This window comes from Doryrhamphus excisus, linkage group LG4 (genome assembly GCF_037039965.1).
Source record: "Doryrhamphus excisus strain RoL-2023G ecotype Guam linkage group LG4, RoL_Dexc_Guam_v1.1, whole genome shotgun sequence".
Lineage (NCBI taxonomy): Eukaryota > Metazoa > Chordata > Actinopteri > Syngnathiformes > Syngnathidae > Doryrhamphus > Doryrhamphus excisus.
Genome location: NC_136360.1, coordinates 6,438,356 through 6,466,169, shown reverse-complemented (window position 1 = coordinate 6,466,169; position 27,814 = coordinate 6,438,356). Strand labels below are relative to the sequence as shown.

General features: G+C 43.2%; 1 protein-coding gene across 2 annotated transcripts; it reads right to left on the bottom strand.

The window, feature by feature from the left end:
- Positions 1 to 27,301, bottom strand: midn (midnolin). Of its 2 annotated transcripts, XM_058073141.2 has the most exons (9): positions 27,037 to 27,301; positions 26,869 to 26,957; positions 23,776 to 24,013; positions 22,192 to 22,279; positions 22,043 to 22,105; positions 12,357 to 12,866; positions 10,874 to 10,997; positions 10,449 to 10,766; positions 1 to 2,965 (listed from the first exon to the last, which is right to left on the bottom strand). In XM_058073141.2, the coding sequence occupies exons 2-9, from the start codon at positions 26,942 to 26,944 to the stop codon at positions 2,703 to 2,705; spliced, it is 1,680 nt and encodes a 559-aa protein (XP_057929124.2). In that variant the 5' UTR covers positions 26,945 to 26,957; positions 27,037 to 27,301; the 3' UTR covers positions 1 to 2,702. The 2 variants fall into 2 exon arrangements, with proteins under 2 accessions (XP_057929124.2, XP_078646174.1); XM_078790048.1 differs by having other exon boundaries at positions 26,869 to 27,279.
- Positions 27,302 to 27,814: the final 513 nt, after the last annotated feature.

Sequence of the window (27,814 nt, the reverse complement as noted above, 5' to 3'; positions counted from 1 at the left end):
TTGTGTTCTCATTTTGGCTCTGTTTTTATTTATTTATTACCTAAAAAAAGAAAATGTTCTATCACAAGTCACACTGAAATGTATTGCTTAAGAAAAAAATATATTCGTATATATTTTCTTTTTTTTCCTGTTTTGTTTCTGTTGTATTTCCACCAAAAAAATTAAAAAAATCCAGACACAAGCAAAGAGCTGCTGCCTCTTCTTATTTCTGCCCCCCTCGATTTAAGAAAAAAAAATGCCACAAAGAAAATACATAATTCACAGTTACCATTTTGGTTTCATAAATTAATACAGTCACACATGTGCTACACCGGTCTAGAGCTAGAACATTGGTAAAATTGTATTCTTGAATCCGGTTCAGTATCAATAGTTAGCTACAAGAATGAACTTAAAACAACTTGTGATCATGTGTCTTCTCTGTAATGCTCTCTCTCTTTTTGTGTCAATTTCACAGACATGAGGCACACAGAGTATAGCTGATACATATATAAAAAGAAATAAATAGAATTTGACAAAAAGGGTCCAGGTCAATTGTCCTTTTTCATTATGTTGGGGGCGGGGAAGGAAGTGCATGTCGTCCTCACAAGACCGTTTTTTTTTTTTTTTTTTGCAGCCATGAGGGAGAAGAGTGAGGCCAGGGAAATCGGGATGATATTTGAGGAAATTTTTTGAATGAACGGAAAGAAACCTGACACAGTGAGGGCAACATTTTAAGGCACAGAAGCCTTGACATAATAGAGACTCCACCAGCTAGAAAGCACTAAAACAACAGATGCCCCCTGACAAAAAAAATGGTGCCTTGATGACAAACTGACACAGAAAAACAAAAAACACCCCCTTTTATCCCCATTTTTTCCATGAAAGGTAAGGCCACTTAAAAAAAAAAGTTCACCCAAAAAAAAAAGTAATCTCTCACTGCAATCTCTTGGGAGTGCAATCGTTGGCGGGTCGGCCACAAAATCTGACATTTTTTTTCCAAGTCCCTGCCAGTGCGTCTTAACAGTTCCTAGGTGGGATAGCCTTTGAGAGGATGAAGAAGTTCAACAACAGGAATGTTCTTAACTTCATCTGTCATGTTTTTTTAAATCCACCCAACACACACATAAAAATAAAAATGACAAAAACCTTACCGACAAACAGCAGCATTGTTTTTTTTTCAATTTTCTTCAGAAATTCATGCACGTCCCCCCCTCTTTTTCTCGATTCCATCCTAGATAAACATGCAAAGAACACTCTTCCCCGCTATTATTTGTTTTTTTCCTGTCATTTTTTAAAGTGTGTAGCAGCAAAAAACTGTGAAAAGGCCGAACCTGATATGTTCATGCATTGTCCTGGTGGAGGCACTGGGTAACTGATCACAAGTCATATCGTCATTGGTAGGAGGGTTGAATTGGTGACAAAAATCTATTGGGGGGGCAGAGTATTCCAACTCGATTTACACCCTACGTCATCACACACCCTAATAATAATAAATCTTTGCCAATTGTCACATGTATGTACACAATCTATGAGCCAGTAAGATTCAGGAGCCACGCATCATCAATGAATGTTAATCATAATGATAGCTGCTTTTGGAAAACAGCAGAATATAAATAAAAATAGATTTTATTTTCTCATATTAAATGTAATATTTGTTTTGTAAAATCCCCCACTAAAGCACTTTCTGTTAATCATCTATACTATTAACAGGGTTTTCCAAACTTAAGGGACCCAAATTGAGTCAATTTTTTATCAAGTTGCAAATTTTCACTTTTTGATTTCATCTTTTCATTATCATGTTTATTGACGGTACATGGCAATATATTGATTAGGAATTCCGTTGACACAACTCAACATGACCGAAAAGGAGATTTAGTTCCATCCCGTCTCCATGCCTCAACAGTTCCCGATCATTTGTTCACTTCCTGTGTTCAACATGTACCAGGTTATTATTGTCAAATGGGGGGAAAAAGTGTAATAGTATACATCTATATATGATACATTTTTGTAATTATGGCTGGAAAAGTTTGGGAAACCCCACCCTATGTCGCTGAGGTCAATCAATATGTCCATATTAGGCTCCGCCTCCTTTTTGCACATACTTAAAAAATCCAAAGGTCATGTGCAAAATCCACATTGAACTGTTCTATATGAAAACCTGAATGCTTGGTGAACAATGCTACATTTGTATTCTTTTATAAAATAGTAAGTTTTCAAACAAAAAGAAACAACAACAGCAACAACATCAACAACAACAATAACAACGACAAAAAGAAGTTTAACCACCCTGTAACAGGTCAGAACCAGACTGCTGCTGCTGCTGCTGCTGCTGCTGCTGCTGCTTGGTGAGTTTGTGAGAATGCCCGTCGCAAATAATCCGATAAAGTTTGTCGGGGTTTTGTGAGGAGAACACTGAGGCATCTGGTGCTTGTGTCCTGCTTGAAAGTCCAGCATGGAGCTCTTCGTCCTTGTCCAGAGTGCGCTTCATCACACACATAAACACAAAAAGTAAAAATACCACCACCAACACCACCCAGGGAGTTCCGCTATATGCTCAAAGTGAAGGTATCGTGAGACCTTATGAGAGAAGTCCTATTCCAGTCCAAGCATAAGACAAAGTCCAGTCAAGGATTTAAGTCTACAAATGGCGAGTGGTTCATCGTCCATCATCAATGCGCAATCCTGCCACATATATCCTCATTTGGAAATTCAACCCTTCCCTCTCAGGCCATGACGAACTCGGACTTCAAGTCAGCCTTAACGTCGGGCTTCCACACGGAGTCGTCAAAGTCCAGGTCCAGGGAGCCCTCGCTGGACATGCTGCTGTTGCTGTTGCTGCGTCCTGCCTTGCGGTTGGGCAGCCACTGGTAAGGGCCGCGCTGGTCCCGACGAGCCTTCCTGCGCAGTCGCTTCTGCTGCATCAGCAGCTGCAGGCGCTCCACCTTACAGCGGGTGGCGCGATTCTCTGTCTGACGGACGCGGTCACCTGGACGGGGGAGGGGGAGGACAACGTCAGTCAATACACGCAACTGAGTCAAAATGGGAATGATTTTATGTTATAAACTTGTGGGAAAGTGGGAAATATATATAAATATATATATATATATAGGATTTTTGTAGCGTTTTTAAGAAAGGGATCTGTTTGGGTACCAATGGTACTACTTGTGACTTTTTTATTATGAACCTGTAATGTTAAAAAAACAAAATATTGTAGTGTATTGTCATATACAAAACTATAACCTCACTCTGAACATTTATAATTTGAAATAGTGATTTAGTGAAATAGTTAATTATTATGAATGAATGTAAACGTCTTCCTCTTTCTTATGGGTCGCCACAGCAAATCAATCTCCTCCATCCAACCCTGTCTTCTCTCACACCAACTACCCTCATGTCCTCCTTCACTACATCCATAAACCTCCTCTTTAGTCTACCTGGCAGCTCTAAACGCAGCATCCTTCTACCAATATATTCACTATCTCTCCTCTGGACATGTCCCAACCATCTCAGTCTGGCCTCTCTGACTTTATCTCCAAGGCCTCTAACATGTAATGTCCCTCTGATGTACTCCTTCCTGATCCTATCCATCCTGGTCACTCCAAATGACAACCTCAGCATCCTCATCTCTGCTACTTCCAGTTCTGCTTCCTGTCTTTTCCTCAGTGGCACTGTCTCTAGACCAAACAACATGGCTGGTCTCACCACAGTTTTGTATACCTTTCCTTTCATTTTAGCTGAAACTCTTCTATCACACATCCCGCCTGACACTTTTCTCCTGCCTGCACAAGCTTCTTGGCCTGCTTTTCACAATCTCCATTGTTCTGAACTGTTGGCCCAAAGTACTTAAAATTCTCCACCTTCTGTGTCTCTTCTCTCTGTAACCTCACTCATCTCTCATTCACACACATATACTCTGTCTTGCTGCGGCTAATCTTTATTCCGCTCCTTTCCAGGACAAACCTCCATTCTTCTAGCATCTCCTCCACCCTTTCCCTGCTCTCACTCACAAATCACAATGTCATCTACAAACAATGAAAACAATTTCTGTTATATGTTGCTATGTGTTCTTCTATGGGACCCCTTAGGTAGGGTTGGAGAGGTACTATACAGTACTGCAAACGCCATATTTACAGCTGCCAATTTGGAGTTGATTCCATTTCTTCTTAAATTCAGGGCTCAGAAGGCAGGAAGGCAGTGCAACCACAATCTATTGGCCAGCTCCATTAGTATCTGTCTGGGAATGAAATAATGAAATAAAAGCCTCCAATGTCGATAAAGGCGAGCGGGCCCTCTCTACTAGTACGTGCACAAAGGCTCTGATACGCATTGGAGCCCCTCACGTATTTGCACGTATAAACACATACACACATGCACACAGCAGCAGTAGCTTTTAAAGTGGATCGATGGCAAATTAAAAAGACCTATTGATTAAACCTTAGCTCTAGTGCAGCCATCCATCTCTGAGCCCAGGACAACGCTATTGGCTTTCAATAGAAAATGCAAGCGAATGGAAATTGTACACGGAGAGGAAAGGAGAGACAGGGGGAGATTGGGTTTTTCGTCTATTTTTTCCATCCTTTATGGCTTCCTATTCTCAGCTCATTGACCCAACACCCCCCCCCACCCCTCCCGTCTTCATTTCACCCCTCCTCCCAAGAGCCACCGTTGGGGCAGTGGGAAGAAGGGGACTGCATAGAGGAGGAGGATGGAAGGCAGGGGTTAAGGAATTCCTCCCCCAGGGGCGAGTGGAGGAAAGGACTGAGGGAGAGGGCGGAGGGTAAAGAATAGGCTGTAGGTGGCAGTTTTCCCCAATCGATTGCGCCCTCCTTGCTCTGCCCCCACCACCCCTATCGGAATGATGTGGGGCTTTAATTATCTTTCCCTCCCTTTCCTTATCCCTTCCTAGAAATGCAAACCACTGTTAATGTTAGGCATTGTTGTATGATAGACATCAGCAAGGACGTGTACCAACAAGGGTGTCCTTAATGGTAGGAGGGGTCTTCTAGATTTGGGTCATTGTTCCATTGCCTCAGCTCAATCCTTACACACTGCAGCAAGGCTTTGTTCCCTCTACGGTCCAGAACCACCACCCTTATCCATTGTGTGTTAATATGGCACACCTTGCACACCCAATCAACAAAACATCCTCACTTCTATTGAGCGCGTGTCTATGTTCCAGGGTGCACTCACACTACACTACACTATGCTTGGGCACACTTGACACCTAAAGGCTGGTTTGTTTGTATGGTGCGAGTACTCTGATCCATTTTCAAGCTCTGTCCACTTCTCTGGCTCCAGTATGCTTGGAAGAAGTGAGTGGGCCTGGAGTCATATAATTAATGTGCTTGCTTCCCACCAATAATTAATGATAACTGCCACCTTGCATCATAGAAATAAATTAGACACATTGCAGTGTGAGTACAGGACAGCAGGGGACAGGAGAAGAAATAGGAATTGCACCAAGCCCAGTGTGAGTGTATCCTACAAAACAGTTTGATGGTGCAGTAGGAGGTCTAAGGCCTTTTTAGCTTGGCAAGTGCTTTGGGAATGTGCTTGGAGCGACACCAAAATGAGTGTGTGTGTGTGTGTGTGTGTGCGCGTGGTCATTCATCAGCGTCACTACCGGAGCCCTGGGCGGCTGGGCCGGACACAGCTGGCCACAGGGATCTCCAGTCTATGTTTATGACAGTAGGGCTATTATTAGTGCTGGCTGAGAGGGACAGACCATGCGCATACAACTCATACACGCATGCAGGCAGGGAGGCTGGCCCGGAGCCTCACTGTAGAGTTCTGACGTTAGCACAATAACCTTGGAGGACCCAGAGACAGAAAGAAAAATGGTTAGGACTCACAGGAAGTGAATGGAAGATAAGATAAACAATTGTTTGCTTCTACTTTCTAGGCCCCGTGCAAGCCAGGGAGGCTGAGCGCAAAGAAAGGAGGTGATGTATGAATAATCGATGTGTCAGTCAGCTTTCCTTGCCTTTCAGCCCAACCCAGCAACAAGACCACGGGTAGGAGGAGGGGTAAGAGAAATGGGCGGTGAGGGTAGAGTGTACAGGACACAACATGGAGGGAGGTGCTGCTTTTATTATTAATGGCGCAAAGATTTTATTTTTGTACTTGTAAAATATTCACAAACATGCCAATTATTGTACTAAATACAATTAACAATTTACAAGTCACATATGGTACTATGTTTCAACAATTTTAAATAAGGTCCCACAACAGTGTGATGGCCGAAATCTAGCCTCGATTCTGGAATTTGGACAATTTATTTGCTTATAGTAAGCAGTGGGTCTGTAGGTTTAATGCTAATGAGCTGTGTTTGTCCAGAAGAAGCACTATTGGGCACCTAATCCACATTAATGCTTCAGTCGCAACAGTAGCTTGTGTTATTATCATGATTTTGATTATATGATGATTATTCATTCATTTTCTACCACTTATACTCAAGAGGGTCACGGCCGTGCTGGAACCTATCCCAGCTGTCTTCAGGCGACAGGCGGGGTACACCCCTGGACTGGTCGCCAGCCAATAGACAAACAACCATTCACACTCACATTCATACCTATGGACAATTTGGAGTTGCCAATTAACCGAACATTTATGTTTTTGGAATGTGGGCGGAAACTGGAGTACCCGGCGAAAACTCACGCACGCAGAGAGAGAACATTCAAACGCCACACAAATATGGCCGAGCTGGGAATCGAACCCACAGCTGTGTGGCTTGCACGCAAACAACTTCTCCACCGTGCAGCCTAATTAATTCATATAGTTTTCAAAAAGCGTGATAGAGTGAAGTTGTGAAATTCGTACCGCGATGTGTCGAGAGACGACTGCACACCGTAACTCTGCACATCCAAAGTAACAGAAGATGTCTTACGTCACACAGAAGAATGGGACAGGAGAACACAAAGTGCTAACATTACAGTCACATTTGTCAGCAACATCATGCCAAGCTCGAATATTTGCTGAAGAAAAGCAAACACATTTGGAGATGACTGGAGGATAGTTGTCATGTTGGTGGAGTTTTATTTAAAATGTGCAGTTAAAGGCGGAGGTGGTATCATGTGTCCATGAAAATGGAGGCTTTTCCATCATTACATCATGTAGATTTGGGAACTTCCAAATGAATCATGTTTGCCCCTTTTCTGTCAACAGTGAGGCAGACAATGGGGACATAATGAGGAGGGACCAAGCATTAACGTGGCTGTAGGTTCTCAGTCATCCACCAAAGGCACTTTAACAACAAAGAAGTCCACTTGCCTTTCATTGAACTTCAGTGGGCATGTGCATTAGTTACCAAAATCATTAAAACTACTGACCATGATTTCACATTCAGAAACAATCGAAGGAATGACTTTAACGTGACATTCTGTGCAGCCACCTGGGAAAAACAAAGTAGCCCGGCGCCATCAAACAGCTATAACCAGCCAAATCGGACTGACTGCCGATCAAACTGGTGGCTAAAAATGAGCGTTGTGACAGCCAGTGAAAGGGCGCTGACAACCCTGCAGGGACACACGCTCTTCAATGACTTTTAAGACTTCATTTGCATTCTCCCTCGCTCTCCTTGTCGACAATGAAAGGGCACCTGATGTGCTTGACTGGCTTTTCGCTCGATAGCGCTGTTACTGTGTCACCAACAGGGGCTGCACGTGTGAGAAAAGCCTTAGCAGCGGATAACGGGTGGCGGCAAGGGTTTAAATTCTACCTCACCCTACCCTTCTCGTTTGGTTTGCCAAGGACGCTAACGTGACCTGACAAATCTAAAGGGGACGAGTGGGGGCCAGGGGGTGAAGTGATCCGGAAGGCGGGAGGGAACAAGAGCTTATTCTGTGTTGAACTAAGGCAGCTGCAGTGGGAGGAGGACTAAAAGGCAGCCCCTATAATCCCACAGCCCTCCCTTTCCTCTGCCCCACAATGGCCCAGCCTGGTGTCCTCTATGCAGCCCCTGTCCCCTACACAATGGTTTCAACTGGGGGGAAGGGAGGGGCTAGAGGGAGGTCCACCCTTCTCAGTAATGGAATTTATCTAACAATCAAGCCTGAGTCCAGAGATGAAAAATCCTCAAACTCAGCAGTACCATTCAAAACCAAGCTTTTAACCAGGCAGCCCGAGTGTGTCAAGCTTTTTTATTTACGCTTGTCTTACCCACCGTCTGTTCCCCCTTTACTCTTTTGCACATGAACTTGCAGTAGAAAAGGGTAAAGGCTCTCTGGAGACGGCCAAGCTATGTGACATTTTCAAGAGGCTGTCTCAAGTATAAGTGCATGTACACATATTCACTGGTTAGTGGCTTTGAATGGAGGAAGGCCTCTGCAAAGTAGAGTTAAGCCTCAGTGTTAAGTCCCCGTATATCCTTCATCAGGTGTCGGCTGATAAGGTTGTCCAGGAGCACTTAGGCTGCACTCACGGGTCTCAAGTATTTTCTGTCATGCCACCCTTCAAGGGACAGAAATGTTTTCACGCCACCCCGATTTGAAATACGAGAGAAACTGATCAGATCTTTTTATTTATCTGGACTTTATAGACAGGACTTGAAACTGAAACAGGGAAAATGCACGTTGAGTACTATAAATGTGTACATGTTGGCAGGTCTGCACTAACATTGAAAGTACTTTGCATTCTTTAGGACTTTCTGGGAAGGAGTAGGCTGGACCAGAATGGTTGATATTACATGAAAATAAAGCACAAACTGTGCTGTTGTCTAACAACATCCTATTTTCTGTAATAATGTTTTTTGGCAGGGATGCCTTCTCCATCTTCATGTCCATCCCTCTCTGTCACGCTGTTGACAGTAAATAATACATTTTAAATGAACTTAAACAGGGAGGCGCCAGGAAGAGCAAAATATGGTAGTTGTGTTGGTGAAAACAGGAGACTTGACAGCTATGACGTGTGTGTGCCGTGCCCTAGCCCATCACTTTCAATCGTGACAGAGGGCAGGAAGTGTGTCGTGCTTGGGCGCAGATGAGTGCACATACGCTCGCCGAGTATGATTGGCCTAATCTGAGTACGCCCTTTGCCATGGGCTTCCTTAGAACATCAGGCGGAAATGTCCACAATGAGACCAGCGTTCTTTGTTGTCTCAGTGGACTTGTTTAGTTGAGATGAGGAAGTTGGACCGAGGACTATAAACAGAGGGCAAGAAATTCTTTTTGGGTTGGCTGTTGAACACCCAGATTTAACACCCAGATGATGAATGGAGGTTTAGTGTTGTGGTTTTAACAATGCCCCCCCTGCCGAATAAATCTATTTAAAGGCCAACTGAACACAGAGAATGTACAGTATTGATGCACAACACAGACATGGAAAAAGACGGACGGGAGGCTGAATGGGAGGAAGACGGACAGATGGATTTAACAGACGAGGCTGTTTTTGGATGGGGGGAAGAGGGATGACGGGGAGGGATAGTGTGGGTTGCTGAGTGCAGTGCAGATGTAGAGACAGAGCAAGCGTGAGGGTGGGAGTGAGAGAAAGGTCCTCCCTAAGTTATGAAAATAAGATTGTGTTGTTCCAACTGTTCAGGGGACACTTGAAAAGGCACAAGGGGGTGACAAAGAAGGGGATGCAAGTCAGCTACTATAAATGAACCTCTATTCTCTTCAAACATTCAACATGACTCAATGACACCTCGAGACTCTGCTAGTATGTCATCAAGTATCCTCCACAAGACGGAAGGAGGCCACGAGAAGACAACATTGTGTCTTTTAGTTCATGTTTCTTTCAGGAAAAACAAAATGTTTGGTCAAGTGTGACTGTGACCATTTGATGCACCAAGACCACTTGAGAGATGGGTCTTGGTCCACTTGCAAGTGACCTTTGCTGTGGTTTGGATTATCGGAGCTCAAATGCGAATACTACATGGGCCAGTGATAAAATGACAGCAAAAAGCATAAAGAAATGACAATTCATTCATTCATTCATTTTCTACCGCTTTTTCCTCACGAGGGTCGCGGGGGTTGCTGGAGCCTATCCCCGCTTACTTTGGGCAAGAGGCGGGGTACACCCTGGACTGGTCGCCAAGAAATGACAATATGTAAGACAAAATTCATTAGCATTTTAAGACTTGCAATCCAGTGGCAAAAAGTCATCTGAACTTCAGCAGCACCAGTAAACCACTACCAGCCCAGCCCTCAGGCGTGGATATATTCAGTCCCAACTAGCCTCCGTCATCTTTAAGAGGCCTAATCTAGTCTAAACATAGCCTAGCCTCTGGGGTTGAAGGGGTAAACCTATCTCCTCGGTGCACATAAACAATGCTGCGTGACAAGTGACGCCTGACAGAACAGGTCTGGAGAAGCTTGTGTTGCAAGCAACTCAACTTGCCATCATCTGCCTCAACACAAGATACTGCAGTAACCGCTGTGGTTGTTTAATTTGACTTCACTTCTTTCTTTAGGTTACAAGCGTGACAAAAGGATGTGAATCAGTGTATTTGTAAGTTTATCAGAGTCACTCACCAGGTGGCTTGCACATGCGGATCTGGCTCTGGCACTGCACCAGCGGATGAAGCGTCGCCGCGGGGCTGCCAGCGGGTACCGAGGTAGCTTTGGCAGAGAGACCCGTCATGCCGGCGACTGGGGGCGAAGATGGCGGCGGGGACGGGGACGGCGAGTTGGGTGTGCCACACTGGGTTTGGTAGCGGAGCTGGGTGAGGGATGGGGGCATGCCCTGGTAGTGGCGCGTGGCACTCAGGAGGTCGTTGAGGATCTGAAGGATGGTACCTATATCCCGTCTGGGACGCCCGCTGCTGTCCTGACAGTTTGGGTGCAAAGTGCCTGAGAAGGATGAAAGGGAGAGAAAGCTAAATAAAGCACAACTCGAGCGGCTGGATCTCAAAGTGTATGTTTATAGCAGCAGCAGCAGCTGTCGCAGTAAATCGCACCTGAAAAGGTCCCTGAAAAGACTCCGGGAGCGTGGTTAACAAAGCTCTCAATGATGGCGCCAGGTTTACGGGAGCGTGCCGATGAGCTGGTGCCAGTAGTGGGGCTGTTGGTGCTGCAGGTAGCCTGGGAAAATTGGAAGTGAGTTAATCAGCATGCATAAAACAGGTTTGAGATTTGAGACAGGTTTTCTTACATCTTCTCAACGGACAATTCTATACTGTACATATTAAACTTGGATATACTTTAGAATCAGGCTACAACAGTATACATTTACTGAAAGTGATTCATCACAGCCATTATTGCCGAAATAGCTGGGAACACAATTGGGTCCACCTCACAGTAAACATGTAGAAAGTGTCAATATTTAGTGTCAGCACCACTGTTATCTAGCAATTCCTTCATTCTCTTTTGCATGGAATTCACTGTAAAGGTGGATGCCCCAGGTGCTCTATTGAGTTCCGGTCTGGAAGAGATATGTATACTTGGCTATTCCATCTCCTTAAGCTTCCTCACCAAGGCACTTGTGATCTTTAATCATGTAGTCAAAGTTGTACAGCCCAGTTTCTAAGAATGCACGTGTTGGAATTCACGTGTCCTTCAAAGAACTGCAGCTCCCCAGTGCAGGGAGCACTCGTGCAACCCCAGACCGTGACACTACCTCCACGTTTGATGTAGGCAAGACACAATCGTCACAGTACTCACTTGTTGGCTGTTTTGACTTAAGCTGCACACTGATTACTCTGATGTATATCATAATTTGTATAATCGTCCCTGATGAAGATATAAAGTTGTAAAACTAGCTTTTGTGAGACACTGTATACAAATATATACATACATACAAACACACATACATACTGTATGTAGATATAAATGAACGTTTAACGCCATTTTGGACCTTGTAAGTGACATTTACGTCAAAGGTTTGCAAGAACTACAGTGGAAGAAATAAGATAGGAGTGTCACCCTATGCCCCAAAAATGACAAGCTATGGAGTTACCATAAATGTGGACCGGACTAAACTTAGCAACCCCAAGCAACTAATTTGACATTTGAGAATGTAATTCTGTGGGGGGGTGTTCCTATGTGTGTGCATCAAGCTTGTAAAGGCTAATGAGAGAGAAAGAGAGACATTTGCCCTTTACATCACTCCTAATCCAGACCTGTATTTCCAGTGCTGTTGACACAGCAACTGTTTCAACAGTAAACAATCAACTTGTGTTGCATCTTGGGGCCATTTCTTTGAATGAAGCCGGCGTTTTGGTGTGATCTAACTGGCTTTTATATGTAAACAAGTGGTGAGAAACCTATGGCACCCGGAGCCATATACAGTATACAGTCTGCCAGAGGATTTAGTTTGGCCCGCTGTGCACTTTCAAAGGCAAAAACAACGTAGGGAAGACCGTAATTCTGATAACATATATGAATAAATATTTGTTTGACGGATGCAACTTGTAGCACTCAACAATAAAAAGCAGGACTTACCTCAGGGCACAAAACAGGGGCTACAGGGCTGGCTCGGCCGACATCGTGGCTGGGCTGGCCTGAAGAAGGCTGGTGATAGTGGTGGTGATGATGATGAAGGTGATGGGGAGGAGAGCGGAAAGCATGCGCCTGGCGCGGGGAGTGGGAGGGAGGCGGCGGAGGGGTGGCGGTGCTGCAGTGTGGAGTGGAGGAGGAGGAGGGAGACTGGTGGTACATGGGGGGTAGCTGCTGGTGGTGTGTCGAGGGAAGGGGGAAGGTGCTCGAGGATGAGGGAGTGGAGTGTGGATGATGAGGGTGGAGGTGATGGGTGGACTGTGGGAGGGGGGCGCACAGCTGTCCTGTGGGCTGGCTCGCCGCTGTGTCCGAGTTTCCCCGCGTGATAAGGTGCCTGTGCTGGAGCTGTGGCCCACCCGACTGCTGCGCCGCTAACTGGAGCTGGACGAACATCATGTGATCGCCTACTCGCAGTGCCAGGGTGAGGGGGGAGCGGCCGGACAGGAAGTCACTGACCTGGAGGTGGAGAAAAGATTTGATTAGCCATATAAAGCAAACCAGAGACCCAGTTTTGACTGCAGGGCTACATTACAACACTTTTCAGAGTAGTACACACTAATTTTGTATCTTGCAATAACAAAAGAGACCATTTTTACACTAGAGGAGAATGAAGGCAGTAAGAAAACAAACGGCTGCAGCAAAGCACAGACTGTGAAGCTAAGGCAACAACAACAGAGTACTCTAATGTTTGCGTTTGTGATTACTTTTGTCAATTTTGGTTGTGTATCCTAAAATGTTACAATAACCAAGATACTCAATCAATAAGCAGCCAGTAGTTTACATCATCTATGGAGTATCAGTTCAGCATGACTGACTATAGAAATAGTACCTGTTATGTAGTCACTACCAATGTGTTTCTATTGGCAAAAGTTGAAAGTACACACATATTGTGCAATGAAATGAAGGAAAATATCTTACAATGTAAAAAAAAGTAAAAAACTAGCAAAATTTTACTTGTGAGGACGAAGGCAGCAAGGGAGCCTGTGAAGCTGAACTGAGGCTTTATTTTACTCACTTTATAGCACACTTGGAACCCAAGAAAGATGATAAATGATACCTGCTTGTACCTGCCTAGCGAGGAAGACGCAAAAGTACCTTTAGAACGCTCATGCTAACAACTTCACTTGCAGAGGAAGTCAGTGAAGCTCCCCCGCGCTTTGACTTCCTCCTCTTTAAATGAACAGTGGACAGCCGTTGAAGAGCAAACAACAGAGCTTTGACCTCCTACTCATGGAGACACAGACGCAATCCGCATTAGGCCCATCGTGCAATCAATCAGCATTCTGTAAAACTGGGCTATTTACATCAGCTGCATGAAGCCCACTATTGGACAACACACACAACAGAGCCCACTCTCACTCGCCTCCCACCGTCCTTGGGCTTGCTCTTAGTCAGCAGTGTCATTCAGTCCAAGGGGGACAAAAGCCACCCTTCCATTGGCTTTACGCCTAAAAAAATCACCCCAGCGTCCAGGAAACACACCCCGCCCGCCTCATACACACACAGAATGGACGATTGTCTTCAGCGGATATGGAAGGGATGCCCATTTTTGGAGCAACAAGAACTAAATGGGTGTGTGAAGTGGGAGGGATGAGGAGGTTTCACTGGACACACAAGAATGAGACACTGGACTTGTCACAACTTGGGTGGAGGATTCTCACTAAACAACAAGAGTTTTGTTGTCCCCATCTCTGCGTGCACGCTACTCTGCTGCATTTCTATATCATGTGTACACAAGGCAGTGTGAGTCACTCAGGGGTCACACTAAGCTTCCTTGGGGACACAAAGTTAGCACCAGCAAATACAAAGTGACACCTCTGTCTAAAGGAGTTTCAACATTACTATCACAACAGTGCAGCTTGGTAAGGGGGGGGGGGTCGGTAGACACATTAATTTGTGACATTTGTGTCAATCAAAATAAGCATTTTTTTATTGTAATTTCAGATATTTGATGTATTTGTAATGTACAACAGATGAATTTCTCACTTTCTCAAGACTTTTTCGACAGGGTATTTAAACCTTTGAATCAAGGAGCTCAGCCCTCAATCACTCTCCCTTCTCAGCTGCTTATTTATTTCTCTATCGACCGTCGCCTCCCTATTGCCAGGGTGACCTTTGCACATCGGTATCGACATGGGCGTGCAACAAAATAAGAGGAAGAGAAGCAGATGAAGGCACAAAGATGATCTAATTTCAACATCTATTGTAAATAAATACAGAAGGAAGGCAGCTATTTAAAAAAGCAAGACACAGAATAAGAAACTCAGCACTTTGGGGAGTGCAAACGTGGCCTATCAGTCTGTTGTTGATACAATCCACACCCCGCCCTGTGATTACACGGTTGTGGTAAAGACGACAAACCCAGCAGGCCCCAGGCTGGGTGTGAAGCAGGGTTGGGCGCTTCACATCAGAAAGATCTTGGGAGGGACATTAAAAGGAAGCCTGGGTGACCCGAGAGACAAGGTGCAGTGTTTGCTAGCCCCCCAAAAACCCTGAGGGAGGGTGTCAAAGCTCTGTGTTTAGTTAGAGGGAGGCTGGGAGATTGGGTGGAACCCTCGTGAGAAGTCTCTCAACTAATGCTGTGTGGATTTATACTGTATAACAATCCCTTGTTCTATCACAGATGGATGTTAGATAAGAACAGTGACACTTGGTTTATATGAGTGCAACTTCTTCAAGGTAGTTGTCATATACGACGATCCAAGATACTGAGTTACTCTCAAGAGAAGCCACATTCAAACATTTGTATGCAGTGTGAGAAGCCATAATACAAAGCAGCTTTCAAGCAGATCAAATCCAGATTGTGTATAATTACATTTCTCCCAGTTCTCATTACATTAGGTTGTAAAGTTGTTGATCTTACAAACCAATTTATTTAAAAAAACAAAAAGCTAGTTCATTATTGATTTTTTTCTGATGATAAAATTGTGTTTTCATCACAATAAGTAAAACAAACTGTGAAAATAATCCCTGTTTAAAGAGACCTCCAACATGACTAATGACTGTAGCAAATGTATATAGCATAGCAAGTGTCTTGCTGGACAAAAATAAGTATTTCCACCGTGATTTCAGGTATTTCGACAGGTGAGCGGCTTCATCCGAACTAGAACACGACTGCAAGAGACAGCTCTACCCTTCCTCCATCCTCCCTTGTGAGGCTTCCCTCTCTCCACCCTCCTGTCCCACCCCTCCAAGCCTCTATCCTCTTTTCTCTGGCACAAAGCTGCTCAGTTGTTCATGAATGTCAGCTCCCTCTATCTCCCCCCTCTCTCTTTTTCCCCCCACTCTTGCTTATCTCTGCTGCCGTACTTCGCTTAGTGTGCAGAGGAAGAACGACTGCAAATGAGTTCCTTGAACCACAGGGACCCCAATAAATAAAACTGTCAGCCAGAGATGTCGAAAGAAAAAAAAAAAGAGAGAAGGAGCCAGAGGCGCATCCTCACTGAATATTTCATCACTACTACCACCAATACTCCATGACACCCTGCCCCCACTGCCTGCAATCCCCCCTTCTCTTACCATCTTCCCTCCTCCCTCCTCTTCTCGCTGCCCCTTATCATCACACTCTTCCCCCACCATCCATCCCTGCATGGCAACCAAAGCCTCCCACTAAACAAAATACCACTACCCGGCTAATCGTGTGTCTCTTTGCATAGCACAGTTGCCTCCCTCGCTACTCTCCTACTCTTGAGTCTCTCAAAAGAAACCACTACATATTTTTTTAAAAGGTTTGGAACTCAAGTGTCCTAAGAGGAGCACCAGTAGGGGGGAGGGGGGTTTCAGACATGCCTAGAAGCTCTCTTTTGTTTGCCTGTGATGTTCCAGAAAGCGCTATCTGATGTTTGTCCTGACGTCATTGCTAGCCTCGGCCGCATCGCCTCTCTTGGCTGGGGCTCCTGAGAGCAGACAGGCATGTTTGGACTGGAGCTGAGCTGCGAGCTGAGAGACCTCTGGGGAATCATTCACTAGCCAGCCAGGTCGACAGCACTCCAGAACCCCCCCTCCTACATTTCTAGTACACACACTCTTAACAGACACCCCCATCCCCTTGTTTCCCCCATTCGTCCGTCTGGAAGAGGCTTGTTGCTACACGATCGCTCTCGCCAATCTGGCCGCTGGCAGGCTCTATCATCCTCCCATCCCTCAGGAAACAAGGGCCCCATTTCACATTTCAGGTGTTCCGCTCTCTCGACTCCTCAAGCTGCTCCACACCTGAAGATTAACTGCATGGTTTATCATTCAACCGCAGTCTAGATTACAGTAGTTGGCATACGGCCCGTTATTTCACCTCCTTACAAATCAGACTTTATCTAAAGAAAAAGGTTGCAGTGTGTGTGTGTGTGTGTGTGTGTGTGTGTGTGTGTGTGTGTGTGTGTGTGCAATGTGAGACCCTTTTTGTGAGTCAGACAGTTTGCAAAACATTTTAACTTAAGCAAGCAAATTGACTTTATGAGTCAATGGTGGCAAAATATCCAACAGTAGTGGGTAAAGGCCTGACTACTGAGCCTTGACGGGATGTCGTGAGCTGCGTAGTAGCGCATGAGTGTCAAGGTTCTGGCATTTATGCCAAATATTAAGAGCAGAAGACCAGTTTTTAACAAAAAACTGCGGAAAAGGTTGACATTTTTGTTTATTGTTCATACCAAAAGCCCCCTTTTTGGAAAGTAAAAGGCTGATATCTGATGTTTAACCTTGCTTAGAGTTCAGTTTTTGCAGCACACAAATGGTACTAAAGTGGTACAAAAAGTGTTCGGTCATTGTTGTTGTTGCGTGACGCATTAAGCACATGCCCAGACTAAACTCTGAAGACCCATGTGCAGTGGACTAGAAGTCTAGTCATGTTCTCTACCACGAGATCTGATTCTAGTTTGCAAAACAGCCTTGTGGTATAAACAACAACCCAGAATGACATAGTTAGTTAAAAACCTGTCTTACGCACATAACCACATTAAAGGATTACTACCTAACTCCTGAAAAAAAATCACACTAAGGTTTTTTTAATTCTCTAACTACAGAAACATGACATTTAAAAAGAAGGAATCCTACTTTGTAGAAAGTCACTTACCATGGTCTGGAACCAATTAACCATGATAAACGAGGGATTGCTGTTACGATTACTATATTACTGTATACTCAATTGGCGGCATACATTGTTTGACAAAAGTTACATCTCCAAAACAACATGAAGTCTTCCGAATCATACGTGTAAGACTGTTTCCATGGCAGAATTTATACTAGCTGGCATTCTATCATCTGAGATGTAATGAAGAGAATATAAATAGAAAAAGTCAAGACTTCACCAAAAAAAGTTGTTTGTTCCTAAACGGCATTCACACATGACCAAACAAACCGTACTAGCAGAGCAAACAGACTGGAGTTCACTTTAACCGAACCAAGTGTGAAAATACAAGACAGAAATCATTCAGGCATTAAAATATAAAGTGCTGTAAGTGTAAATGTGCAGAGAACCTTGAGGGAAACTCCTCATTGCACTTCATAAATAAATTGTGTATTAGCCCGAGTCTTTTGACACCCACACAATAAGCCTAATTGATCTCATTAGACTTGGTAGTGACCATCACACTCGTGATATTCCCGTCTCTGGTACCCCCCCCCCCCCCCCCCCATTTTTGGTCACGATGCTTGCTACTTGAATCATAAAAGGTCAATGTCGCAGAGGAGGGAATTACAAAACAATAGTGGTCACGACTCATAGATGGAGAAATTGTTCTCCACTTGCCACCGGAGAAAAGGCATTAAAAAAATATACATACACACAATGAATGAATAATGAAATCCCCACCCCCATGCAAACATGCCTTACACCCCTTGCCCACCTACTCCTTTTCTCCTACTGTGCATTTATACATCACAAAGGGTGGGGATTACACAGGTGCAAAAACACTATGTGATCATCTTATTAACGCTATTTACATGAGCAGCGGGTCTCGTCACCATTTCTTTTATCAATTTCAATCCTTTAGGTAACAAAAACAAGGCAAATTACCATTCCAAAAGAACTTTTAAAAATGCACATGCATATAAAAAGCATTCAATTGCATTGAGTGGCACTGGCCCTCTTCTATCTCCTTAATCCAATTATAATGATTTCCAGTAGTGTCAATGCTGACGATTTGCTAGCATCCAGACGAGGTGCATGACCGAAATGAGAAACATTAATGACGCCTTGCAAAGAACTGCACAATCTTTCTATAATGACGAGCTAATATTCTTTTGGCTCAATATGTGCACTCATGCCTTAACAGCTTTCATAAACAAAGGGGTGTAAGGGTGACCCCAAAAAGGTGCCTATTCACAGATTTTCCCAGACACAATGGTAATGATCCCTGTGGAGGAGGAAGTGCAGAAGAATGAGGGACAAGAGGCGCTAGCAAATGTGAGAGGGGAAAGTAGGTCAGCTATGTAACAGCGTACTCCTTAGGGATGCTGGCAAAAATGCCCCCCACCAAAAAAAAAAAAAAAACATGGCCTCCTCCCGAAAGCAATCTGTTAGCGTTCATGGCAAAATTTGTCAATCCACAGCCCGCTGAGGCTTGCTTAAGCCGAGGCAGAGGCATCGATTCAAGGTGGGTATAGCTGACGCCAGTGGAAGATGAAAGTGGATGGTGCAGGGGGTGCAAACGTTGTCAGTTGGTCCGGCTTGGTTGGTGTGTGCTTCAAGACAAAGAGGCTGCATGCGGGGGAAGGGCAGTTGGGGGCGGTGATGCCTGCCCGCATTGCCTGGTTGGGTTTTATTCATCAATGTGCATCAATGAGCAAATAGTCCCCAGTGTTCAGAGGGACACATAATCCTTCTCTTTCTGTCAAATGTCAAGATCAATAGGTGGGAGAGACTGCCAACAAACGTCCAACCCCAAAATACTGCTTTTGCTGTACAATCAAGACCAATCCTCTTATAAATACTGTATATCCTTTTAGTTCTGCACTCTTGCCAGAATACATATCTGTAAGATGTACACACACTAACCGTATACAGTTAATGATGGGGTTTTGATGGCGGGGTTGGGCGGGATGGTTAGCTGTGAGGTGGCAGATGATTTTAATCTCAGTCAATATGCTTTTAATTGATGGGGTAGCGCTATGTGTTTTATATTTTCTTTGGTACCAGAGTGTTTTTAGTTTATTTCAGTTTTATTTAGTTGGGTACTTTAACAAATAACGCAAGCCCTCTCCACGATATTCTTATATGCATGTACATACGGTACATACATATCCATGCCAAACACTTACCTGATGATAACACATAGCATGGCTACAATGCTAATATTATAGTATACTCTATGTGGGCAGTGGGAGGTTATACAAAGTTTGGGGGGGATTCATACAGGCGAGCTTCTCTGGCTAACATAGCTAACAACCGCCATCTCTGCGCCAACACAAAACACACACATACATACATTTCCCCCCTTAGGCTATTTTGGGGAGATATGGTGATATCAGCTATCGTGTCAGGCACTTTTAAGAGCTAAGTGCATTGATTGATTTTTGATAGCGCCGGCGTTAAAGGAGAAGAGGAAAAGGGTGGTGGTGTGGTGTAAGAGGGGGGGTCAAATGAGCAAAAGCTTTTCTATTTTCCAATCAAATCTTGCAGCGATCTATAATCGTGCCGTTGCGCTTCATGAATTATAAAGTGGAATCAATTCCTTTGGATAAAAAACTCTACTAATGCAGCTGAATGCCTTTATTGTATGTAACCTGTTACCCAACTATCACTATGACTCAACTGACCCCCCTCTCACTGTGCTATTGTTATTGGTTTTGCAATGAAGCTGAGCATGGCAGTAATGTAGCATAAGAAATTCCCGAAAATACTTGCATGCATGACCGCTAATGCATCAAAGAAGAAAAATAAAGACAAGGGTGAGCATACAGTCTAGTCTACGATGATGCATCACCTGACAGTAACTGATGACAGCTCTGCAAAAAGATGCCACGGTTGATAGGCTACTGCTCAAAAGTACAAGCTCCCATCCACTAATACATACGTACATACATACAACACCTACACATACTGTATGACGACAATGACTTTTTCAGTGTGCTATAAAGGTACAGCACTCGGAGTACCCGGAGAAAACCCACGCATGCACGGGGAGAAAATGCTAACTCTGTCCGAGCAGGGAATCGAACCAAGATCTCGTAGCGGTGTGTCTGTGTGCTAAACACTCTTACACCGTGCAGCAGTGTACAGTATATGGATTTAAATTTTAATTTGACTTACTACAGTTTACTACATATTTTCCAAACCTACACCTTAAACCACAAAGGTTTCCATATTAAGGCCCAAAATGTGTGCGTTAAGATGACTTAAGACAACAGTTTTTGCAATTTCAGGGTAAAAATGGTGACGCATGTAGTGTCTCATTACAAAATCAGCCTCACCATCTACTACTCACTCGGTAAGTGAAACACTGATGAGTCTGTGTGCATTGCATGGTTATGCAATCTGCAGAAAAGGAAGTTGATGCGAGTGTTTCCTACGTCACGCTTCTGTCTCTGTGTGCGTCCAACCTCGCTCCAAGCCATCGATCCGCCGCGTTTGGTGAGTCATACGCGACCGCGGCTAAAAGGCACACAGGCATTTTCGGCAGAGTCCGCTGTATAGCGGTTTCACTGTAAGTGCAGGATGTCGGCCCACCACTCGGGCTTTCAGGAAGCCACGAGTTAACGCAAGAGCGAGAAGGCTGTCATCTGATGAGCCGGCGCTGGGTTTATGAGTGAGTGAGGCATGTGGCCCAAGCACACTTCCTGGAAACTTGCCTGAGCATGTGTATGTGTGTACGTGTGTGTGTGTACATGTGTGTGTGTGCATGGGAGTGTGAGATGAAAGCAGAGCAGTAGAAGTGCTTCCATATCTAAACTATTGCAGATGCAGATGTTACTAGGCTCTAGGACGGTGTTTCTTTGTTATATCTTAGCACATCACACTGGCAAGGCTTGGTTAAGAGGCTGAGATTAGACAGGGAAAAGAAGCTTGTGCAGCCTGCTCATCCTTTCGTCTGTCTTTAGTTCTGCATCTACTAAGCTACCAAACCATATAGCATTCACACTACTTCCTTGAATCAGTTTAATACCAATTCTAATTTGTTCCATCTAGTTCAGTGCAGCTAATTTGGTCAGGTTTGAAAACAATAATCAAATCATTTATAACTCGTTTTGAGTTGAGAAAGCTAACCAAATTTGAGTCAACCAAATGTGAGCCTAACCGGCATAATAAATAAATGTAAATATGAGTGCACATGTCCTTGCAGGTTATAGCCTGCTAAATTACACATACAATCATTAATGGCAGACAATTGTTGTTTACCTCATTGCAACCAATGAGAGCAGAGACCAAGGTTTCTTACATGGTGTGGAACTAACTGAATATTAATGGATTGCAAACTATAAATACATGAAAAGTCTATGATACACGTGTGTGTACGCATGTGAAAGATGCAATCACATTTACTACGTAGCATATTGTTGGGCAGGTTGGGCACTCCTGCATGTTTCTGCGCTTGGTCAATTGTAAATAAAACAGACTTTAGCCCGTCAAGTGTGTCCAAGCATGGCACAAATTACCAAGTGTGGGTGTGGCCTTAAGAAAGCAACAAAGGCCAGATTCTTACCTGAGTTTCCGTTAAACTCTCCAAAGCTTGCATTACTGATTGCTCGGGTCTTGATGCTTGAGACTGCAGGAGACAGAGATAGAGTTTTGGATACTGCATACCACGCAAACCAGTCAGCTAGAAATAATCCAAACGTTGAGCATCCTCACCATTAATCCTGCTTCGACGGTCGGAACGAGTGTTAACTTGCTCCCATTGGAGATGCCAAGATCCTGGAGTTTGCCTGAACTTAGTCTCCTGCAGGTTTAAAAAGGATAATTAGCCTTTGCTGACAATATCTCTCCTTGCATACACACACAGCCGGCGGGGGAGGGTGGGCATACTGATCGGGCTGTCATATTTCAAATGCAAGTATACAGAGAGGCTCTGACAATTGTGGAAAAGGTGGTTAGTTTACGACACAATCATCACATTAACTTTCCATTGCCTTGCATGTGACAATGCAATACACATGCAACGCCTGCGACAGGCATCTGACTGAAAAAGCTGACGTTACCCAAGTCTCACCCTGTTGAACAAAGACCCCTAATGCGGACTTGCTAGCTTGTCTGCAGTCTAGTTAAGTGTGTGTGTGTTTCTGTTGGTGGTGGTGGGGGTAGTTTTAAAGGGTGATGTGATTTAGTTAGTGATTACAATAGAAATAGAACAGGAGTAGGGGGGTTGAAAACAAAGTACTGTTTGCATACTCAAAAGCCCCACCTCCATCGCCCCCCTCACTTTTTGTTTTTTGCACCTGTGCTAACCTTGCCTTCATTTAGTCATTGTATCACTGCAACTTTATGGTTTCAGCTCATTTTGAATGATAAAAGCCACTACTGCCCATCCAGGTGGAGCCACCCTACTGTGCTATGTAGTACTCCCAGAAACTCATGCCTGATATTTAGCTTACGTTACACATCAATCATAAGTCATATATGAACTATATCAATGGGACCAAGCACCACCTCAAAACTATTTTGCCCCACATACCATCACTGGTACCCGTGCCACCGTTTGAGAATCAATGCTTGACACAATACCTATAAATCGCCACTGCGTGACCATATAATTCTCCAAACACAAACTGAGCATTTTTACTTTATTTCGGTTTTCATTATGTTAGCTCATGTTGGAACTTTTTCTGGAACTTGCATTACCAGCGGCACTTATACCCCAGTTTGAGAATCAAGCAACTACGCTGAGTAAGATCTGCCCCGTTAGTCACTGTATGAGTCACACCATGCAATTCCTTATTCATAAAGGTGGGGAGGGGGGGGGGCTTAATCAATGCATCATCAATACTCTCTCCCAGTGACCGCTGCCTTGTCGCCTGTGCATCATTGCAACACCACCAAGCCTCATTCTACACTCAATGAGCACAATATTAGGAACACACATGAAATAAGGACTAATGACCAAAACCAGAGCCACAACAATAAACACAGTGTTCAGTGAATAACACAAAAACAGTGAAATAATGCAGCTTTTTGCAGTGCAATTTGGATTCATTAACATGTGTTGATTGCATTTGTATGCAGTTCAACGGCAGCAAAATGGACAATTAATATCGATACAATACTTTGGAACTTCATTTTTTTAGGTTTGAATATCGATAATGTTCAAATTCAGTTTTGCCAACTAAAGCATTGGACATGATCAGATTTGATTATATACCTAATGTTGTCACACATTGTATGCCTATATACCGCACTGAATGTTAAATTATGTATAGAAACAAAAATAGTCTGACTCACGTTTCTTTGTGCAGCAAGGCGAGCCTCTCTTTGGGTACTTTCAGTCGCTGCGACAGCCTTCTCTTCAACCCGTCCACTGTCTCCTCCTGGGGCAGCGAGAGCTCAAAGCGGGTGCCGGTGGTGGAGTGAATGTGCAGGTTCATGGAGGGCTCAGCGGGGGCGGCAGCCTCGCACGTCGAAGACGAAGCACCGCGGCTGGTGCAGCTCCGGGTGCTGGGATGCTGGTCCATCCGATAACCTGTGGTCGGAGGAGGAAACAGAGGGGAATGGTATGGAAGGCGAGTCAGGGACGATCCGATCCGTGGCGAGTGTCCGTGCGAGGTCGATTTCAGAGGAGCGAGGTGATCAAAATAAAGTATCCCCAGATGAGAGTCAACTGTAAGGCTGTTTCTTGTTTTGTCCAAAAAGGCAAAATGCTACATCGATGGGTGAATGCATGCAAAAAATGCAGCCAATGGAAGGCGTGTCCTTTCCAAAATCATATACATATATATATACACACACACATAAAAATGTGTATGTATATATATGTATATATATTCCTTAGCTTCGTACCTACGCAGGCTCCCGTGCAATAAAGCGACAATGAGCCTTGTCACATTAAACTATCCAGAAGATAGGGTAAAAAGCCACGCCCTCCCCCTCCCCACCCAATTGGACCAATCACAGGAGAGCTCATTCAGGACGCCAACATTGTGAGCCAATAGGAGGGCGAGGTGTACACCCACGTGGAGGGTGATAAAGTTAAAGCCATTCATAATAAATAGCAGCCCAGACGTAGAAGAAGGAAATCATGTGAGCCTCAGTATTTTAACCCTTAAGACATCCTCTGAATCACTCACACATTGGACACTAACATAACAAAATGTCAGCTTTCCAAAACCTGCTGTAAAGATGACATGTAATATTTTCCACTTTAAACAACATTTAAAAGTACAGAAAATACATTTCAAGGTGTAAGTAATTATTAGTAGCAGTATTATTATTATTATCATTCAAGGGGAAAAATGTCAGATTCCCAGAGGCATACCTTTTTCTACGATAAAAGTCAAACATTTAAAACTACTCCAGCCTGAAATATACATTACATGTATTTATTATATTATGGCAATTTTAAAACTCACTGACTTAATATAAGAAATACAAAGCTAAAGTGAAAACACAGGAACACTGTTTTTGTATCTATACACACCATTATCTAGGGTTGTTGGAATATATTGGAATCGAACTATTGTGATGTATTACTTTACAATGAATTAGCTACAAGCTAAGTCAGTGGTCTCCAACCAGTAGCTCGGGAGCTACCAATAGCTGGCCAAAGGTTAATTATTATAGTCACTTATATTATTATAGTCACTTAGTCATTATGCCTCTATTGAATGACAAATTACCACACAATAGCATAAAGACAATGACCTAAAGTACAATTTAAATGTTGCAAATAGCTCAAATCTCCTTTCTTTTTGTCGAAATAGCTATAATAGTGCTGAGAGAAACCTGCACTAAAATACAAAATGCAGATGAACACTTTTTTTTTTGTTTGTTGATGTTTCTGTATAAAATGTGCATGTGGGTATACCAGCATTTTGTCCATATTCTGGTAAAACAAGCTTATTAAGTTTGTTTTTGTTGAAATAAGCTATGAAACTACTGTAAATGTTACAAAAAGCAGTAGCCCTGACCTAAGCCACACACCTATTATAGTCAGAAAACACTCAAAGTTGTGACATTTTGCTGCATGCTTTGAATGGGAAAAAGTAGCACCATCTAGTGGACATATAAAACAATTGTAAATTGAAAGCCGGAAGTCCAAATTGAAATCCTAACATTAGTTTATGTTCAGATAAATGTCACTTTTAATGGGTCACTTTTTGCCATGAGGTGTCGCTTTTTTGTGTAGCACTAATTTAAGGACCGGAGACGAACATCCTCTGGCAAATGTCACCTGTACTCATGCAACACAACAACAAAATGACTTGTACATATAAAAATCAATGGCATAAAATGTCCATAGGAACCCTTAACGTTATACCTGGCGCATCCAAGGTCTGTTTTAATTTACCTTCTATACCAATACATTTATGGCAGCAAATCAAAATAAACATTTGCCCAGACAAAGAGGCGTCATGTGAAAAAAAAGATTGTCATCCAGTTTATGTTGTGCAACACAATTCAACAGGCATCTCTTTCTGTCTCTCTCTCTCTCTCACACACACACATCTCCAAACAAGTGATGTCTTGTTAGGTCAGTTCCACAAATAGATTCACTACAGTTGACATTAGTTGGCCCGGAGGGGCTTCCCGGCTATAAATATGAACCAGGACCGACCACCTTTGGATATGCTCTAATCAAGGAGTGTGAGGTTTGCTTTAAATGTGTACGCCAGAAGGCTGCAAATAAGTGCTGACGCCATCCTCCCTCTCCCACTGACCTCAGCAACAATTCCTGAGTTGTATGCAAATGAGCATCTCTCTTCAGGAAGAAGCAATACTTTTTACAGAAAAATCTAAATTAATTGCATTTTTAAAAACTGAATAAAATAGAATTCTATTATTTAAATGCATCCTTTAATAAAACATTGCATTGTTTTGCTGCAAATATTTATTTGGTGTGTTTTTGGCTTTTAATGGGGGCACTTTTTTCCTTTTAAAAGACCTCCACCGCCCCCTTGTGGCCACAAAGGAACCTTTCACAGACAATAACCAACAGTTGACTCAGTTTTTGTGTCATATAACACAACACAATTAATGCAAAATACAGTATATGCACCTTTGTCAATTTAAAGACTCCCTGGTGAATTATATTAGCACAATATGATTTACTGTAAATTAAATGTCATCGTTTCAATCAACCAGCTACTAATTACAGTATTTTTTATTTTTATTTTTTTACAGTAACAGCCAGATAGTCACATTTAGTCGATAAGGGCCAACATATCCACACAATCACAACATGCTTTTTTATTATTGTCACCAATCAGTATGCTGTAGCTGTAACAACACAGTAGAGCACTATTGGACTCATCCAAAAACAAAAGCCATAGAATTCTTGTTAAGAATTATTATGTACAAATAATATAAATCTATGCTTACCGATGACTGTGGCGAAAACAGTGAAGCTTCGCGTGCAAGTGTGCCGATGTCCAGTCTGTTCCCCCAGTTTTGGCATGAACCGGACACACCTCCAAAAATATCAATAAAGAAATGCAATGATAGATCCACAAAATGTCGCTCCTTTTCGGTTCAAAGCTATCCTCACACCGGCGTCTCCCTCTCGGTCACAAGAGGTGTAGGTGAGGCGCCTCTTAATAGACTTCTCGGGTGTGATGGGTGGAGATACGCGTTGGTCGTATGTCATCCAGTGATTTAAGGTAGCCTGTCCTCCAAGAACCACCGTCACTTTATCTTTTCGCGTGAGTCGATGCCAAAGAATGTTTCAAAAATGAAATAAATCTAGAAACTAGATCCCGGTGTTCTAAATCAGGCGAAAGTGTCTAATCATTACACAAGTGGTGTGGAAAGAGCAGGAGTACAAAATGAACAAAGTGTGTTTCTTACGACCTTAAAAAAGAGCAAACTCAACGTAGTATCAGTGGGAGGGACTGTTGCCGGTCTATGACGTCTGCAGAGCAGGTAACCACGCCCCCTGGATACAAAGTACAGTTGTAAACAAACTCACCATATCCAGGAACAAATCCAACTGAACGGAAACGTTTTAACAGTTTGTTTATATTACTAATGTTATTGTATCCATTGTATTCAGCTGTTGACTTTACTATTTATTAATGCCAATAAACAGTTAAAAACATTTTACTCAACTGTTTACTTTACTTTACTTTATTAAAGCTGGCTTTACTATTATATAAGTATTTTATTATTATTTATATTATTTATTATTTAAGTTATGTATGCTTTTTATGTATTTTATTTTGGTGACTCTATCTACTCATTATTTTTGATATATAATATTTTATGTGTGTTATTTTATTATTACCTAACTATTTGTTTCATTTATATGTCAGCTTTTTATTTATTTGAT

Excerpts from the sequence above, each read along its gene's own strand:
- midn (XM_058073141.2), bottom strand. The coding sequence starts at position 26,944 with ATGCCAAAACTGGGGGAACAGACTGGACATCGGCACACTTGCACGCGA. Across the intron at positions 24,014-26,868 it reads TGTTTTCGCCACAGTCATCG|GTTATCGGATGGACCAGCAT; the intron begins GTAAGCATAGAT and ends CTCCGACCACAG. Across the intron at positions 10,767-10,873 it reads CTTTTCAGGGACCTTTTCAG|GCACTTTGCACCCAAACTGT; the intron begins GTGCGATTTACT and ends CATCCTTCTCAG.